This window comes from Myotis yumanensis, unplaced genomic scaffold, assembly GCF_028538775.1.
Source record: "Myotis yumanensis isolate MYYU_CA2020_CCGP unplaced genomic scaffold, mMyoYum1.0.hap1 SCAF_18, whole genome shotgun sequence".
Classification (NCBI taxonomy): domain Eukaryota; kingdom Metazoa; phylum Chordata; class Mammalia; order Chiroptera; family Vespertilionidae; genus Myotis; species Myotis yumanensis.
Window position 1 is genome coordinate 17,962,590 of NW_027223769.1, and position 16,771 is coordinate 17,979,360.

Consider the following 16,771-nt stretch of genomic DNA (forward strand, 5'->3'; position numbering starts at 1 on the left):
GCGAGACTGTCTGGTGAGAGGCCCTGGGTCTCCGAGGAGAAGCCAGTCGAAAGTGCTCTCGCTTTCTAACTCCAGGGTCCGGCGGGCATCCAGCCCCTCGCTTACTCCCCTGACTGGTGTTTATGGCTACACCGTACCGCGCCACGCCGCCTCAGGCGCTAGCAGCGGGCCTGGCCTCGGCGCAGCTTCCCCCGCGGCGGAAGGCGTGCGGCCGCGCAGAGCCTGCTGGGAGCACGCGCTCACAGTGGACAGCCAGCATCGCTCAGTTTGTTGCGCGAGACGGGCTTGCGTCACTTCCGCTATGAGCCCCCGCGGTCCCGCCCACCACCCGTCCCTCCAGTGCGTCGTATCCCGGGGCAACTGTCGCCCGCCGCCGGCGAAGACTAAGCTGCCGGGGGCTTTCCACCGCACTGGCCCCACATGTGAGGGTGTGAGTGGCGGCGGCCGCTTCTCCGCCCCCAGAGCAAGGCCCCACTTCACGCGCAGCAGAGCAAGAGCCCTGCCCAGTAAGAGAAGAAGCTGCCCTCTGAGACGGGGATGCAGAAGAGAGAGGTACCAGCACTGGAATTAAGGGCGGGGCCTGGGGAGCAGCCGCACGGTGTGGGTGGGGCAGTGGGAGGGGTCGTTGAAAGGGCGGGTCCCTATGAGGGAGGAGCCAGTCGAGGAAGGGGTGGGGCTTGGTGAGGCAAATGGGGAAGTTTTGCTGGAGTGGTTAGCTCTTGAAAGAAGAGAAGGCATCTTTTGTGGCTGGGTAGGAACTGCTGTTGGAAGGGGTGGAGGTAGATGAAGAAGGAAGGATCAAGGAAGAAGTGGAGGTGCCTGAGGGAAGGGAGGGACTACTAAGGGAAAGGGCAGAGCCTTTCCTTTAGGAGAGACAGGTTGGGTCTGTGTTTGATGACTTGTTTTTCAGGTGGACTGTAAGCTGTATGGAGCTGGGCATTGCTTCACGCTCTATCCCCAGTCCTAGGCATCTGATAGGCACTGAGTGAGTGAACAAATGTGAATGGAAAAAGTGGAAGAGTTGTAGACTGTGATTGGAATAAAAATGGTCTGATCCGAGGACAGATCGTTGTAGGAACTGCACTCCTATGAACAATCAAAGCTGCTGTGCTCTGTGGGCACATAATAAGCATAAGGCACACATAATTAACATGGGGAGGTAAGATTTATACTCTTAAAAGTGTAAACAATTTACTCAAATTGGGTGGCGCATATGCTTACCTTTGAGGCAAAATTTCAATTCCTTACAGAATTGTGTTTCAAAATTATAAATCAGATTGAAGTCCCAGTGACAGTTTCCTTTAGAAACTGTATTACAGTGATCAGCATGCCCAGGCCAATCTTCAAGACCACTTCACATGGGTGAAGCTTAGCTCTGTATTAAGAAACTTAACTAACCCTGGCTGGTTTTTCTCAGTGGTTAGAATGTCAGCTGTAGACTGAAAGGTCCCGTCTTTGATTCCAGTCAAGGGTATGTACCTTGATTGCAGGCTCAATCCCCAGATCCCTGGCCCTGGTTGGGGCTCGTGTGGGAGGCAACCAATTGATATTTCTCTCTTTGTTTCTCTCTCTTTTCCACTCCCTCTCTCTCAAAAAAAAAAAAAAAAATCAATGGAAAAATATCCTCAGGTGAGGATTAAAAAAGAAAGAAAGAAAAGAAAGGAAGGAAGAAAAAGAAACAACTTCCACCATGGCTGTTTTTATTTATTGATTTCTTCAACACATAATGATAAGGTCCACAGGAACATCCATTTAGAAACCCAAGTGAAGCTTCCAGAAACCCATCTTTCCCTGGCTGAAATTCTGACATGGACTCAAAATCCCTTTAAACCTGAAACTTCTAGGAAGATGGGGGTAGGTGTGGAGACATGGTATAGAGCCAGGGAAGTGGTAAGGAGTTTTGAGGGATTACAGCCTGCTTTTGACTTAAAAACCATGGGCCTTTCACTTCTGACCCATCAACATTCCCCCCACTGTTAATTGATTGCCTGACTATGTAGACAGGCAATGGCAGATATGTGGCAAATGTGCAACCACCATCCTTATTTGTTCCCTGACAGACTTCATTATCACAGAACTCTTTCCCATAGTGGCCAAGTTTTATGATCCTTCTCAACACAACACCCTAGGTAGCCACTACTTGTTTGTAACTGATAATTTGGAACATATTCTTCATACCTAATGTAGATAATAAATGTAAAAAAAAATTAATGGACATCAATGTAAGTCTAAATTACCTTAACTCTTGGTAAGATTCCTTTTTGTATTCAGTGGTGTTGCCTAAATAGATGGATCAGGAATCCTGTAGCATGTAGAAATGTAGGCCAGATAATTGTGTATGAGGTTGGATAATTAGTAAATACCCAATACCACAGATATCCATAGGACATTGTCCTTTATCCTCTCCTCAACATTTATATCAGTGATTTAGATGAAGTTACAGAAGGTATGTCTATTGAATTAATGAAGTTTTAAAGCAGGAGTTGGAAGAAATGATTCAGAATGATCTAAGCAGGTTGGGGTGATGATCCAAAAACCAAGAAAAAAATTTCTTAGAAGAATCTGATCAATTTGGATGTCTACATCTAGCAAACTAGAAGAAAAAAGAAAAAAATATTTAAAGGAAATCAACAGCATGGGCATGAAGTCAAGAAGACAGGGATTATTAACAATTCATATTAGAAAATCTAGAAGTTATAGTTGACCTTAAACTCAGTGTTATTAGGATTGAGATATAGGCCCTGGCTGGGTAGCCCAGTTGGTTAGAGCATTGTGCTGATATGCCACGGCACATACAAGAATCAATCAATGGCCTGTCCTGGCGTGGCTCAGTAGGTGAGAGTCAACCTGTGAACCAGAGGTCACTGTTCGATTCCTCATCAGGGCACATGCCTGGGTTGCAGGCTCCATACCCCATTGGAGGCAGCCAAACAATGATTCTCTTTCATCATTCATATTTCTCTCTCTCTCCTTTTCCCTTCCTCTCTGAAATCAATTTTTTAAAAAAAAAAAAAAGAGATTCAACCAATCCAATGAATGCATAAATAATTGGAACAACAAATCTCTATCTCTCCCTCTCTCTTTCAAAAAAAAAAAAAGGTTGGGATATAGCATTTAAAACATATAGCAATCTTTGTTGAATTAATAGGTGTAGATCAAAGGGATCCAGGTTTCAAAACAGATATTCTAGGCAAACCGAATTTAAAGTACTGTCCTAATTTCCAGATACTACATTTTAAAGACATTGGTAAGTGACTGTGCATTCTTGAGATGAGGGAATTTGAGATTCTTGTCTGAAGAAATGAGAACTATCTTCAGATATTTTCAGCATTGTCATGTGTTGCTTTTGGGAGGAATGCCAGGAACTGAGAAGCAAAATCTTCAGGCTTGCAGATGTCTTGATTTGAGAACATTCCAATTAAAAAAAAATTATCTTTATTTTTGAAAGTATTACAGATATCCCCTTCGTTTGTTTGTTTGTTTGTTTTTTCCTATTGACCCCCGCCACCCCGACCCTGCCCCTCCCAGGCCTTCACCACTTCGTTGTCTGGGTCCATGGGCTATGCAATCTATAATAATAAAAGCGTAATATGCTAATTAGACCAGACATCCTTCCAGATGTCCTTCCTTTTGGACAAAGCCGCAGCAGGCGAGGGGGGGGGGCGGGCACAGCAGAGGCAGCAGAAGCCCCCAGCTCCTGCGGCAGTGGGCAGGGGCCAGGGCCAAGGCCCTTGCACACATTTTGTGCATCGGGCCTCAGGTATACATATAAGTTTCCCCGGTAATTACTCCCACCCACCCCCATTCCTCCACCCCTGCCTTCCCTCGGAAATTCATCAGTTTGTTCCATGCTTCTATGTCTCTGGATCTATTTTGTTCATCCATTTATTTTGGAGAACATTCCAATTTTAAAGTTGCCACTGGAATGGAAAAAGTAGCTAATAAAATAATGAGCTCTCAGTTATTAAAATTATTTAAGCATATCTAAGAACAGTGCCTAATCCCAGGTCAAGAAGATTGTGTTTGTTTGTTTGTTTGTTTGTTTGTTTGTTTGTTTTTTGAAACTTTGCACTTTTTAATGTAGGAAAATCATTCATGTTAACAAACAAAATTATGAGGGCCAACCATAAAAGCTATATTTGTGGCACTGGGGCTGTATGTTTATTTGTTTTTTAGTTACATAGTTGTATGATTTTTATTTAGGCCTATAATCCATTTTGAGTTAATTTTTTTCTTTTTTTATGGATGGCCAGAGGTTGCCACACTATAGTTGGAAAGATTATCCTGCATGCATTTCACTGTTTTGGCATTTTGTCAAAAATCAATTGGCCATGTTTGTGTGGGTATATTTCTGGACTCCCTAGTCTGACCCATTGATCTATGTGTCTTTCCATTCACCAATATCATACTGATTCCTATTGCTTTATGTTGATTTTTTCAATTGGGTAGTGTGATTCTTCCACTTTATATTTTGTTTTCATAATTGTTATAACTATTATAGTTCCTTTGCATTTCCTTTAAAATTTAAAGCCAGCTTGTCTATATCAATAAGAAATCCTGTATTAGATTCATATCTTAATATTCAGTCACCTTTTTAAAGATTGTCTATTCTTAGACCTATATATTTTTATATACATTTTAAAATCCAAAAAATTGAAAAAAGTTTTAAGAAAAGGATTATCGTGTTGTAGGCACATAGTCTTATCTTCCCAAGATCTAGGACTTCCCATTCCCAGGGGTCCTGGACTCTTTTCAAGGACCATAAACGTACACATTTTAGGTGGTGACATTCTTTGTACATAAGGACCATCTGTTTTATATGTCATATTAGAAAACACCTACCAGTGTAGTACCAAGACATTATTACTGGTCACCAAAATCTGGCTTCCTTTTCCTTCTGGAGATTTAGGAGGAAGCATAATCCCCACTTTTCCTAGAAGTTAGGCAGTACCCTCTGACTTGTTCCAGCTAATGACATGGGAACTGAAATCATGTTACTTCCAGGCAGAAGTATCTAAGAGTCAGTGTGTGATTCCCCATGTTTGCTGTCATAGTTGGCTATGGCTTTCCATTATGGTGTCTCCATTAGTTCAATTCCAGAGTGAGGATAATGTGGAGCAGAGTCTACAGCATCAGACAATGAACATGTCACATGTGTTAGAAATAAAGTTTTATTGTTTTTTATCACTGAGGGGGGAAATTAGGATTGCTTGTTATTAACAGCATAACCTTGCCCATCTAGACTAATACTAGGTAGCTCTAGCTAACAGACAGTGACCGTGCCAAACTGACCTGTACCCTGGTAAGGCAGCCAGGGAAACCTTTTCCAAAAAGAACCTGGCAGGGCCCTAGGCAGTTTGGCTTAGTGGATAAAGCATCAGCCTGTGGACTGGAAGGTCCCAGGTTCAATTCCGGACAAGGAAACATGCCTGGGTTGTGGGCTCCATCCCCAGTGTGGGGTATGAAGGAGGCAGCAAATCAATGATTCTCTCTCATCATTGATGTTTCTATCTCTCTATCCCTCTCCCTTCCTCTCTGAAATCAATAAAAATATATTTAAAAAATGAAAGAACCTAGCAGAGGAGCCTTATCTGGGACAAAGTAAAAACAAAACAAAATCCCCAAATTCAGAGTATTATGGATACTTTAAATATCAACTTTTAACTTCACTTTTATTAAGATGAATTGGGCACATTATCACCTTCTCCATCAAAGAAATACAGAGAATACGAAGTCCCTTTCTAAACTAATATCACATCATTCTCTCTCTTCGTGTGTCTTCTGCTATCCTTAGTTTCTCTTCAGCTACTAGCCTTTGGAAATTTCTTTATGTTCTTGGTCAGGTGCCCTCTACTTCCCATAGTTTTTTCTCTTCTTACTTGTAAATAGTAGATATGGTCATTGTTCTCAGTTTACATTGATTTCAATCCCTTGTACTCCATTTTAACTTAATATATATAATTAATTTCAGAGAGGAAGCCAGAGGGGGAGAGAAATAGAAACATCAATGATGAGAGGGGATCACGGATCAGATGGGCTGCCTCCTGCATGCCCCCCACTGGGAATGGAACTCACAACCCTGCCCTGACCTCCTGGTTCATAGGTCGACACTCAACCACTGAGTACACTAGCTGCGCTTAATTTTTTTTATATTATTATGGGAAGGTTCACACATATAAAAGTAGAAAGAAGTAGCCCTGGCCGGATAGCTCAGTTGGTTAGAACATTGTCCTGATATGCCAAGGTTGTGGTTTCGATCCCCTGGTAAGGGCAACCAATGAATGCATAAATAAGTGGAATAACAAAAATCAGTCTTTTTCTCTCTCTTTCTCTATCCCTCTCTCTAAAATTAATCAATAAAAAATTGTTTAAAGTTAAAAAAAAGTAAGTAGAGAGAATGCAGTTAACTTATATGTCCTCATACCCATCTATAACAAACAGAGCTTATGACCAAATAAACATAATTTATTTTATCATATTCTCTCTAACCACAACCAGCACATGCCCCACACCTCCCACACCCCTTGCACAATTATTGTGAAGCAAATCAAAATGGCTTATCTTTAATTGATAAAATAAAATACACTATGGTACAGTTTTTTTGCTGGTCATTTGCTTTCCATTTCTGTCTTTAAATGCTACTAGAGCCCTGGTGGGGTAGCTAAGTTGGTTGGAGCATCATCTTATACAACAAAAGGTTGCTGGTTTGATTCCCTATCAGAGCACATATCTAGGTTGGTGTTTCGATCCTCAGTCAGGTGCATATGGGAGTCCATCAATTGATGTTTCTCTCACATCTATATTTCTCTCTCAAATCAATAAAATCATAAACTTGGGTGAGGATTTTTTTTTTTTAAAAAGCTACTAGAAAAGATATTTTCTAGATCATAGTGAATTTCCACCTCTGTTTCTTAGATTCTCATGCATCTTTATTTCATTTCCTAATATCTTAAGTTCCTTGATCAGTTTTTCTTCATGTTTATTCATGTTTATCTAAGCATGTACTTTGGGAGCTTGGACCTCAGTCAACATTGTCTTCTTTGTACAGTTTGGTTTGAGTCACTTCAATAGTGTATGTCATGGGATTTAATACCTTCTGGCCTACATCTGTGTGCCTTCCTGCTTTGTACTCCAAATCCAATTTTTAATTGCATCTGCAAATGCATTTTCCCATGGTAGCATTTTACAATATGATCTTTGTGTTTTCTTAATGTGATTTTCTTGGAAAAAAATTAATAACCAGACTTTGATGTTTGCTTTATACCAATGATTCTCAAACAGAATCAGATTGTTAAGCCCACTGGAAGTCATCAGGTGGAATAGTATGAACTTTCGATTTACTTCAAATATGTAAAGTAAGCATAATTTTACTATTAAAAATGTGAGTATTATATCAGTGCAGATTTCTGTCTTCCAACATAAAAGTAAAACTGCATATAATTAATTGTAAGAAGTACAGTTCTATTTGTCATCACTTACAAGTGCTAGAAGACAAGAATGGGCAATAAAACTTGTAGGCACACTTATAGACAGAAAACTTAAAATTAAGACTATCCTTTCCACTAACTAATTTTTTTCTGATTAGGAAAAGACCACCAATATTGTTTTAGTTGTGGAGCATCTTGATCCAGCTTGCTTGAAGATACCAGGGTTCTGGAGGAGCGATCCGGTATGTAGGAATCTGACCATTTCACTAAGAATACTATGTTTACTAACAGAGATGATTCTTAGTTTTTAGTCATAAGGAGGCAATATAGTTCTCATGATCCCCCATTAAATGAGTAAAGTGCTTATACAAATGTACTCTTTATAACAAATATATAAAGTGCGTATAGCAAAGATTTGCACATAGCAATAGCTATATCATAGTAAGTTTTATTATTAAGTTGTTATTGTTACCTGGCTTTCTTTTGACACTTTGTAGTATGATGTGACTGGAACCTTTTCTGGTGGCCTCACTGGGTCCAATTCTACTGACTCCAATATACTGGCTTATCCAATATTGCATCCTTGGCCTCTGCTGTTCCTCTCTCTAGATCAGTGGTTCTCAACCTTCCTAATGCCACGACCCTTTAATACAGTTCCTCATGTTGTGGTGACCCCCAACCATAAAATGATTTTCGTTGCTACTTCATAACTGTAATTTTGCTACTGTTATGAATCGTAATGTAAATATCTGATATGCAGGATGTATTTTCATTGTTCGCGACTCACAGGTTGAGAACCACTGATATATAGAGATAGCGATATAGTCTTCCTCTCAGATTTCACATATGCTCATGGCGTATGAGAAATAGTTGAAGGCACCGGAGATGGTTAACCTGAAAGAGAGGAGAATGCATGAACTTTTTCATAGGACTGTTGGGAGGCTGGGGCAGTGGACAATCTCTGTATCAATTATTCCCTAACCTTTTGTAGTAACAGACTGCTTTGAACTCAGATGCAGGCCCTTCTCTGAAAAAAACTCGTTGAGCATCTTCAGAAGCATCATAGACTTTCGATTTTTAAAGATATGTTTTTATTGATTTTTTTAGAGAGAGAGGAAGGGAGAGGGATAGAGAGATGGAAACATGGATGAGAGAGAAACATGGTCAGCTGCCTCCTGCATGCCCCCTACTGGGGATTGAGCCTGCAACCTGGGCATGTGCCCTGACTGGGAATTAAACCGGGGACCTCTTGGTTCATGGGTTAATGCTCAACCATTGAGCAACACTGGCCAGGCATCATAGACTTTCTTTTTTTAAAAAAAATATATTTTTGTTGATTTCAGAAAGTAAGGGAGAGGGAGAGAGAGATAGAAACATCAGCGATGAGAGAGAATCATTGATCGGCTGCCTCCTGCATGCTCCCTACTGGGGATCAAGCCCACAACTTGGGCATGTGCCCTTGACTGGAATTGAACCCAGGACCTTTCAGTCTGAAGGCCGACACTAATATAGACTTTCTTAACCCCACCCAAGGATGGGAAGGCTTCCTATCACAGAGCCTTGCTCTGGAGGGCAAAGCTAGGACCAGGCAGCGAACCAGGAAAAGCAGTGCTGGTTCAATATAAGAAAGAGCTTTTGAACAGAGCAGTAGTTCTCCAATTTTGCTGGATTTTAGAATCATCTCAGGTGATTTAAGAAATTCTGCCTGGCCGGATGTGGCTCAGTGGTTGAGCATTGATCTAGGAATCAGGAGGTCACGGTTCAGTTCCTGATCAGGGCACATGCCTGGGGTTGCTGGCTCCATCCCTGGTAGAGGGTATGTAGAGGGCATCTGATCAATGATTCTCTCTCATCATTGATGTTTCTATCTCTCCCTTCCTCTCTGAAATCAATTAAAATATATTTAAAAAATAATTCACATTAAAAAAAATCCTGATGGCCAAGTTGTGCCCAGTCCAATTATAATCAGAATCTCTGTGGTGGGGTCTGGGCATTTTATTTTATATAAAGCTCCCCAGCTGATTCCAAGGTGCAGCCAAGTTTGAGAACCAGTAAATTACTTTGCCACTTGAGAAGACTCTCTAAGTAGTGAACGCCTTGTCAGTGGAGATACTTGAAGCGGAAATAAACATTCTTCTTATTGATTCAAGCATTCTAGCACTACTTAATCTCTCCTAAACAATATGTTTCTTTGCTATAATAGCCTCAAGTTTTAAGTTTATTTTATTATTTAGTAAATGGCTTTCCTTTTGATTCTCTGCTTTTTTCCTTTTGAACTATACACTTGATAAATCTAAGGGGTTCTCTGGTACAAATGTATTTGTAATTTAGAAGAGAAAAAGGTCAGAATGTATTTATAGGAGCTTCTTTGGCCTGCACAGTGACTAAAGTGGAATTTCACAATATGAGAGGATCCGGCTGGTTTACACAACCTATCAGGTCCTCAGTCATGCTGTTTGTAAATAGAATAGCACTTCTAGTTTTTAGTCACTTGTAATATAAGTGTTTTTCTTTCAGATCTCATTCATTTCCTCTGATGTCATACTGGAAAGATTAGGATGTCCAAAGATATTTGACCTTTCGTCGGTAAATGGAATTTTATTACCGTCTAAACGCCACTCTAAGCCTAAGTAAATAAGCTGAAACGGTAATTGAACAGATATGTTACAAGAAGTTACTTGTCTCTACCTCAACAGAAAATGAAAAAATGTGGGTTTCTGGCAGGGATCATGTTGGGGTGAGAGAAAGCAAGGTGTGTGGTCCCCCGTGGACTCTATTTCATTACAAGCAAGGACTTCCTCAAGAAGGCACTGGCTGTTCATCAGCACTCAGCTGGATCATTGGTGGCCACTGCTTAGGCATTGGAGTTCATCGATGCAGCTTGTGCAGGCCCAGGAGGAACATCTGTCTGTGGGAAAGTATTGTAATCATGCCGTTTTCATATGAACAAACGGACCCAGAAAAGTAACTCATCTAAGCCTTACACAGCTAGTAAATAAGATTGGAACCCTGGCTGTTTGCCACTCAAGTCTGTGCTGATAATTAGCATATAAATTTTCTAACCCTTTGACTGGATTATAAATTCCAAGTCCCATTTTCAACTTGGGAAAAGCATCAATTAAGGATAGATAGCATCATCATCGTCATCACTTCCACCACCATTACACTGTCACCATCAGCTACTGTATTAGTTTCCTAGGGCTGCCACTCCAGAGGGCCACACACTGGGTGGCATAAACAACAGAGCCTGCCTGTTCCAGAGGCTCGACGTCCAAAATCAAGGTGTTGGCAGGGCTGATTCCTTCCGAAGACTGTGAGGAAGGATGTGATCCAGGCCACTCTCCTTCGCTAGTAGATGGCCATTTTCTCCCTGTGTCTCTTCATATTATCTTCCCTCTGTGCACGTCTGTGTCCAAAATTCCCCTTTTAATAAAGACACCAGTCGTATATGGTGGATGAGGGTGAACTTATTGACCAGCTTAGACCATCTGTTCTACCAGTTTCCTCAGAAGCCTAAGGATCCCCAAGCTGATATCCAGAGTTGTCGGGAAGAGAAAGAGGAGAAGGCCTGGGTGCATAAGTCACACACATCCACTACAGTGCTTTTGTTATTAGCACAATGTCATCTGGACATTTTTGGAGGGAGGGTAGTGAGGCTACTACATTGCTTACTACAGTCTGTACTCCATCATGAGGGATAGAGCCTTGTTAACAAACATCTTCCTCTCCTCTTTTCTTCACTCTCAACTTTGGTCTTTAAATCCATTAGTCTCTAATTTAAACTTATACCTATCTTTTATATTGTCAATAGTTGGCAATGGATGGTTTTGTAATATTTCTTCTGAGTCTATTCCTGAATGCGTTGAAAATGTTTCACCTGAGTTATACTTTAAAAAGAAAATTAAAACTGAGTTCAATCTGCATTTCAAACTACAGGAAGAAGATGTTAAAAACTTTAAGCAACCATCAGAGTAATCACAGTAATGGATCTCTGTCAGAAAAATGAGACGGAGTTAGAAAATGGTGAAAATAATCAAATTCCAAGCACAGAAGAAACTGAATTAAACTGTACTTATTCAGATGAAAGAAAGGAAAAGAACCATGTTTGTTGTCTCCTCAATATCAGTGACATTACGCTTGAACAAGATGAAAAAGCCAGCAAGTTTGTTATCGGAACTGGATGGGAAGAAGCAGTAAGTATCTTCTTGAGTTAGGTCTCTTGCACATCAGTGTTTTGGTTGTTGTTTTATAAAGTGTTTTTTTATTTTTATTGATTTGAGAGAGAGAGAGAGAAAGAGAGAGAGAGAGAGAGAGAGAGAGAAAGGAGAGAGAAACACCAATTTGTTGCTCCACTCATTTATGCAGTCATTGGTTCATTCTTGTATGTGCCCTGACTGGGGATCGAACCCACAACCTTGGTATATCAGGATGACACACTAACCAACTGAGCTACTCCGCCAGGGCCTGAACATCAGTGTTTGGATGCAAGTCTTTTTACTTTTTTCAAAAATAGTTACTATTACCAAAAAATGTGTAAAAAGTTAAATATAGAAATATCTGGAACAGAGCTAAAATATTAATGATGAGGATATTGAGTATTTATGTCACTCAGTATTGGCAAGCACAGTATTAAGTGCTTCATTCCACCTCACATCAGTCCTATGTGGCAGGTATTATGAACAGCCTCACTTTTTGGACAAAGATACTAAGGCACCCAAAGGGTGACATAATGTGCTGAAGATCACCCAGCCAGTGGCCAAGTTCTTCTGGACTCGAAACCTGAGCTCCTTAACTACTGTATTAAATTCCCCAAGAGACCTGAGATTTCTGTCCCAGTGATTCTACTCAGAACCCTGTGGGTTTAACCGTAAACTATTCTTAGAATCAAGAATAGCATCCTAAATTTAGAACTAAAAAGTAATTTGATCTACTGTTTCTCAGGTGACACTTGGCAATGTCGCAACAAGGGGCGAGGGGAGGAGATGCTCCTGGCATCTGATGGGTGGAAGCCAGGGAGTGCTGCTCCACATCCTACCAGGCCCGGGACAGCACTCTAGCAAGGAATAATCCAGCCCTGTATAGTTCAGGCTGCAATACCGGAACACCACGGACAGGGTGGCTTAAGCAACAGACAGTTATTTCTCCCAGTTCTAGAGGATGGAAGTTTAAGATCAGGTGCCAGCGTGGTTGGGTTCTTGGTAAGGGCCCTCTTCCTGGTTTGCCCTCACATGGCTGCCTTTGTTGTGTACAGGGAGAAGGAGAGGGAGAGGAGGGAGAGTACAGGGAGAGGGAGAGGGAGAGGGAGAGGGAAAGGGAGAGGAGAGGGAGAGGTCCCTTGACTCCTCCTTTTCTCCTCCTTTTCTTATAAGGACACTGATCCCATCATGAGGGCCCCATCCTTTTGACCTCATCTAATCCTAATCACCTAAAATGCCCCACCTCCAAATACCATCATATTGGAGATTAGGGTTTAAACATGGGACTTTGGGAGGGACACAAACATACAGTTCTTAACAAGCCCCAAATAGTAGTTGTGCCAAGGTTGAAAAACTCCAGTCTACGCGGTTTATTTTATAAATGTGGAAACTGAGGGCAAGACAAGGCAGAGTGATTCGCCCAAGTCCCCTTGACAGTTGAAGTAATCATGTCTTCCAGAGCCCTCCTCTAATACTCTCTCTGCTATACTGCCCCCACCACATGTATGACCTTCCAAACACACGTTCCCATGCCAGGTAAGTCAGGGCTACAGGCTGTCCTGTTTATGAATTTAAAACTTTCTAAGTTTAGATGGTTCAGTTTACTATGGAAGGTAACTGCTTTAAAATACACATCTAGCCCTGGCCAGTTTTGCTCAGTGGATAGAGCGTCAGCCTGCAGACTCAAGGGTCCCAGGTTCCATTCTGGTCAGGGGCATGTACCTTGGTTGCGGGCACGTCCCCAGTGGGGGGTGTGCAGGAGGCAGCTGATTGATGTTTCTCTCTCATCGATGTTTCTAGCTCTCTATCCCTCTCCCTTCCTTTCTGTAAAAAATCAATAAAATATATTTTTAAAAAACAAAAATAAAATACACATCTAAGGGCTGTTGGCATGGACCTGCCTCTGCTCATCCTCTCTCCCTCCAACGCCCCTCCCCCCCACCCATGCAGCAGCCTCCTGGATATGGTAAACAGAGCCTGGAAGGACAGGAAAGCCTGTCAGGGGGGACAAGGACAAATAGTTTTGAATTGATTTTTATTTAATGTACATCTGAAAAAATATATAGTCAGCACATCAAAGTGGGCAATTACAAATCTATTGCTAAGTATTTTAAACAAATATTTTAAACAACCTATTGCTAGTATTTCAGATTTAAAAATACTATTTATATGAGGCTAACATAGGTTTTGAAAGTAAAAAAAAACAACAACAAAACAAACAAACAACATCTGTTTAAAGAAAAATATTAGTTCAAATGGCCAAAATGGGAATGGGACCAAAATTGAGGCAGCCAATCAGCTGAGAGTAATATGCTGCTTTATTTTCAGGTTCGAGGTTGGGGAAAGACTTCTCCAACTGCTTGCATTTGGCCCAGAAAGAAATGTAAAAAGGCGAAGGTGGGAGAAAGTGTCAGCGGCTGTTTACTCTGTGTCAGTCTCTCCCAAGGGACCCCCGAGGCTGGGCCTCAGACTGAGGCTAGAAGCTTGGAGTCAAGCCCCACCACTGCCTCCAGGAATATTAGCAAGATGTGCTCTCCCTCCCATAGTCAGGGAGAGAAAAAAAGTCTGCAAATAAAGGAGTTTTTTTGGTGCATGGAAGAGTGGGCCATCCCAGAGACTGGTAGGGACCAAGACTCCAACAGCAGGACTGATCAAGGTCCCTCCATCTCAAACTCATTGAATTCCAAGGCCCTTTTAGTTCTCCCTCCCCTGAATTCTTCAGCCCCACATGGCTTGGATGTTCAGGGTAAGAAGAGTAAGAACTTGCTCGTGCAGCCAGAAGAGAAGGTGCTGAGTGTGAAAAAGGATGAGTGTGTGGCTTGTGCATATGGATTGAAAATAGTTGAAGGGAAAGATGGAAAGAGACCCTTTGAGCTGGCCAGTCACCTTAAGGTCAACTGCATGCAGCCTTTTCCTTCACCAATGGTTGGGACAAACCTCCTGGCCAATCCAGAACTGGGCAGCCTGCACTGGTCCCTCCTGCCTAAGAAAAACCTGATGTGCCCTCCCAACCCCAATAGTGTTCACTGTCTCAGGACTATGCAGCTTTTGCAAAAACAGAAAGAGCAAAGCTACAAAGCCACATTCAAGGCCAGGGAGCTGAGACCTCCCATGAACACCCAAAAGTGCATTCTCAAGGAGGCCAAGCAGGAAAACAGGCCCCATCCATTGGAGACCAATGTGTTCCCAAGACCTCTCTTGCCATCCCTCACAGTGAGCAGAGTTGTTATTCCCACCTCCACTCACAGATTCCTCTGAATTGCCACAATATAATTTCCTGGGAATAAGCACCTTTGGAAACTCATTCATTCTCTTTCTCCCCTACCCCCACCCCATTCTCTTCTAGTTTCTTCCTTTCCCTTCCCTCCCTTCCCCTTTTCTGTTCCATCCTTTTCTCTCCCTCCTTGCCTTCTTCTCTGTCCATTTTTTTTAAAAAACCAGAGGAAATAAAACTCAATGTATGGATTTTGATTTATTCTCAAAACACCCATATTTATGTGTTACCTGCTTCAGTTGCTTAGTCATTTATAAAATGCAAACTAGTAATGCCAGTCTCAGCCTCTGCTTGCTTTATTTCTCTCCCGCTGGAAGCCAAGTGGATGGTGGGGAATCTGAAGAGGGTCTCTCATGGTGATGCCCCAATATCACCCTTGAACCCACTGGAAAGGGCTCTTCTCTACCCCAGTGCCTGAAGCTAAGTGTACTGGCCTTTTTTGGACCAAATTATTACTTGTCTTTTTAATTTAAAGATTTTTTTTTAAGATATTAAAGTTGGTTTTTGTAGGGAGAGAGAGTGAGCGAAAGATTGACGTGAGAGGGAAACATCGATCTGCCTCCCACATACCCCCCACAGGGATCGAGCCTGCAACCTGGGCATATGCCCTGACTGGGAATCAAACTGGCAACCCTTTGGTGCATGGGACTATGCCCAACCAACTGAACCACACTGGCCAGGGTTTCCTGATATTTTTAAACTGGCAGATATCTGTCGGTTGCCTCATTTTTTTCTTGCAACAAAGATTTGAAACATTGTTTCAATAGAAAAATTCCAAACCTTGTCTAAATGAATATACTTGCATTCAGGTGAAATATCTGTATATTATATCCATGAGGATACTATACCCATTGTATCCTATATGTCCAAAGTGACATAAATCCATGGGTTTACCATGTTTATTGTATCCTATGTGTCCAAAGTGATATATCTTTGTATTGTAGCCTCATGCTAGTCTCTGTGTCTGGGAAATTTTAGCCACAGTTCCACAAAACCTGCTTGGAAAGCAGGTTAGGAATCATTATTTGAGAAAAAAAAAGTCACTGTGATTATTGTCACCCCTCAGGCTTCCTCCTGCCTTACTCTGCATCTAATATTTGGGAATTCTACAACTCCAGACAGACGCTTACAGAATGGGGCTGTTCCATACTCCCTTCCCCTGATCCTTCTCCCCACTCATTTTACTCCAATGCATATTTCCTGAAGTTGTATATAAATTAAACATTTTTTAAAACAAGTTATTGTTTAAATGCCAAGTGACAATGCTATGTAGAGAAATGCTCTGGAAAAAAAAACACCACTTTGTAATATGAATAACCATTTAGCTGCTCTGTAATTACAGTTTGAATTTGCTTTCAGTAGGTTCTACTTGAACTCTGTACTTTCCATTCCCTAAATGATGACTGCATTTGTAAACATCTGCTTTCTGTAATTGCTCTTTAGTTTAGGGTTTTGTTTTGTTTTGTTGGTTTGTTTCTTTGAAACACCAGAAATGCAGGAATGATTATAGTACAGCAGTCATTAAAAGGTATATTTTGCCTACTTAAGTTGGACACTTCTTTAAAGTCTAGAAGCAATTTGTAGCTTCCATCCATCCCTTCTTCCCTGAATGAAGGAAACATCTGGATTCTATCCTCAAGAAAAGACCTTGATTTCCCACTGTTTCTTGACAGTGGGGGTGTTGGAGCTGGTACTGTTTGAGGACAATCTAGGAATGGCAGCCTGTCCACCTAAGTCAGTGGTTTTCCAAGTCCCCTTTACAAACAGCAGAATAATAAGCTCAATATGTGAAAGAGTCAAAAGTATCTGGTTGGGAGGGAAGGGTATGGACCAGCATGAGTGAGCAATGGAGCCCCACCTACTTAGCCTAGATA

The 16,771-nt window shown here is 41.5% G+C and overlaps 1 protein-coding gene across 4 annotated transcripts; it reads left to right on the forward strand.

Moving 5' to 3' along the window:
• The first annotated feature begins 384 nt into the window (after nt 1-384).
• CUNH16orf46 (chromosome unknown C16orf46 homolog) lies at nt 385-16,418 on the forward strand. 4 transcript variants are annotated; one of them, XM_070398514.1, is made up of 5 exons: nt 385-552; nt 7,586-7,669; nt 9,945-10,074; nt 11,364-11,620; nt 13,952-16,418. In XM_070398514.1, exons 4-5 carry the CDS (start codon nt 11,411-11,413, stop codon nt 14,879-14,881), a joined length of 1,140 nt encoding a protein of 379 aa, XP_070254615.1. In that variant the 5' UTR covers nt 385-552; nt 7,586-7,669; nt 9,945-10,074; nt 11,364-11,410; the 3' UTR covers nt 14,882-16,418. The 4 variants fall into 4 exon arrangements, with proteins under 4 accessions (XP_070254615.1, XP_070254614.1, XP_070254616.1 ...); XM_070398513.1 differs by having other exon boundaries at nt 9,945-10,013; XM_070398515.1 differs by lacking the exon at nt 9,945-10,074.
• Nucleotides 16,419-16,771: the final 353 nt, after the last annotated feature.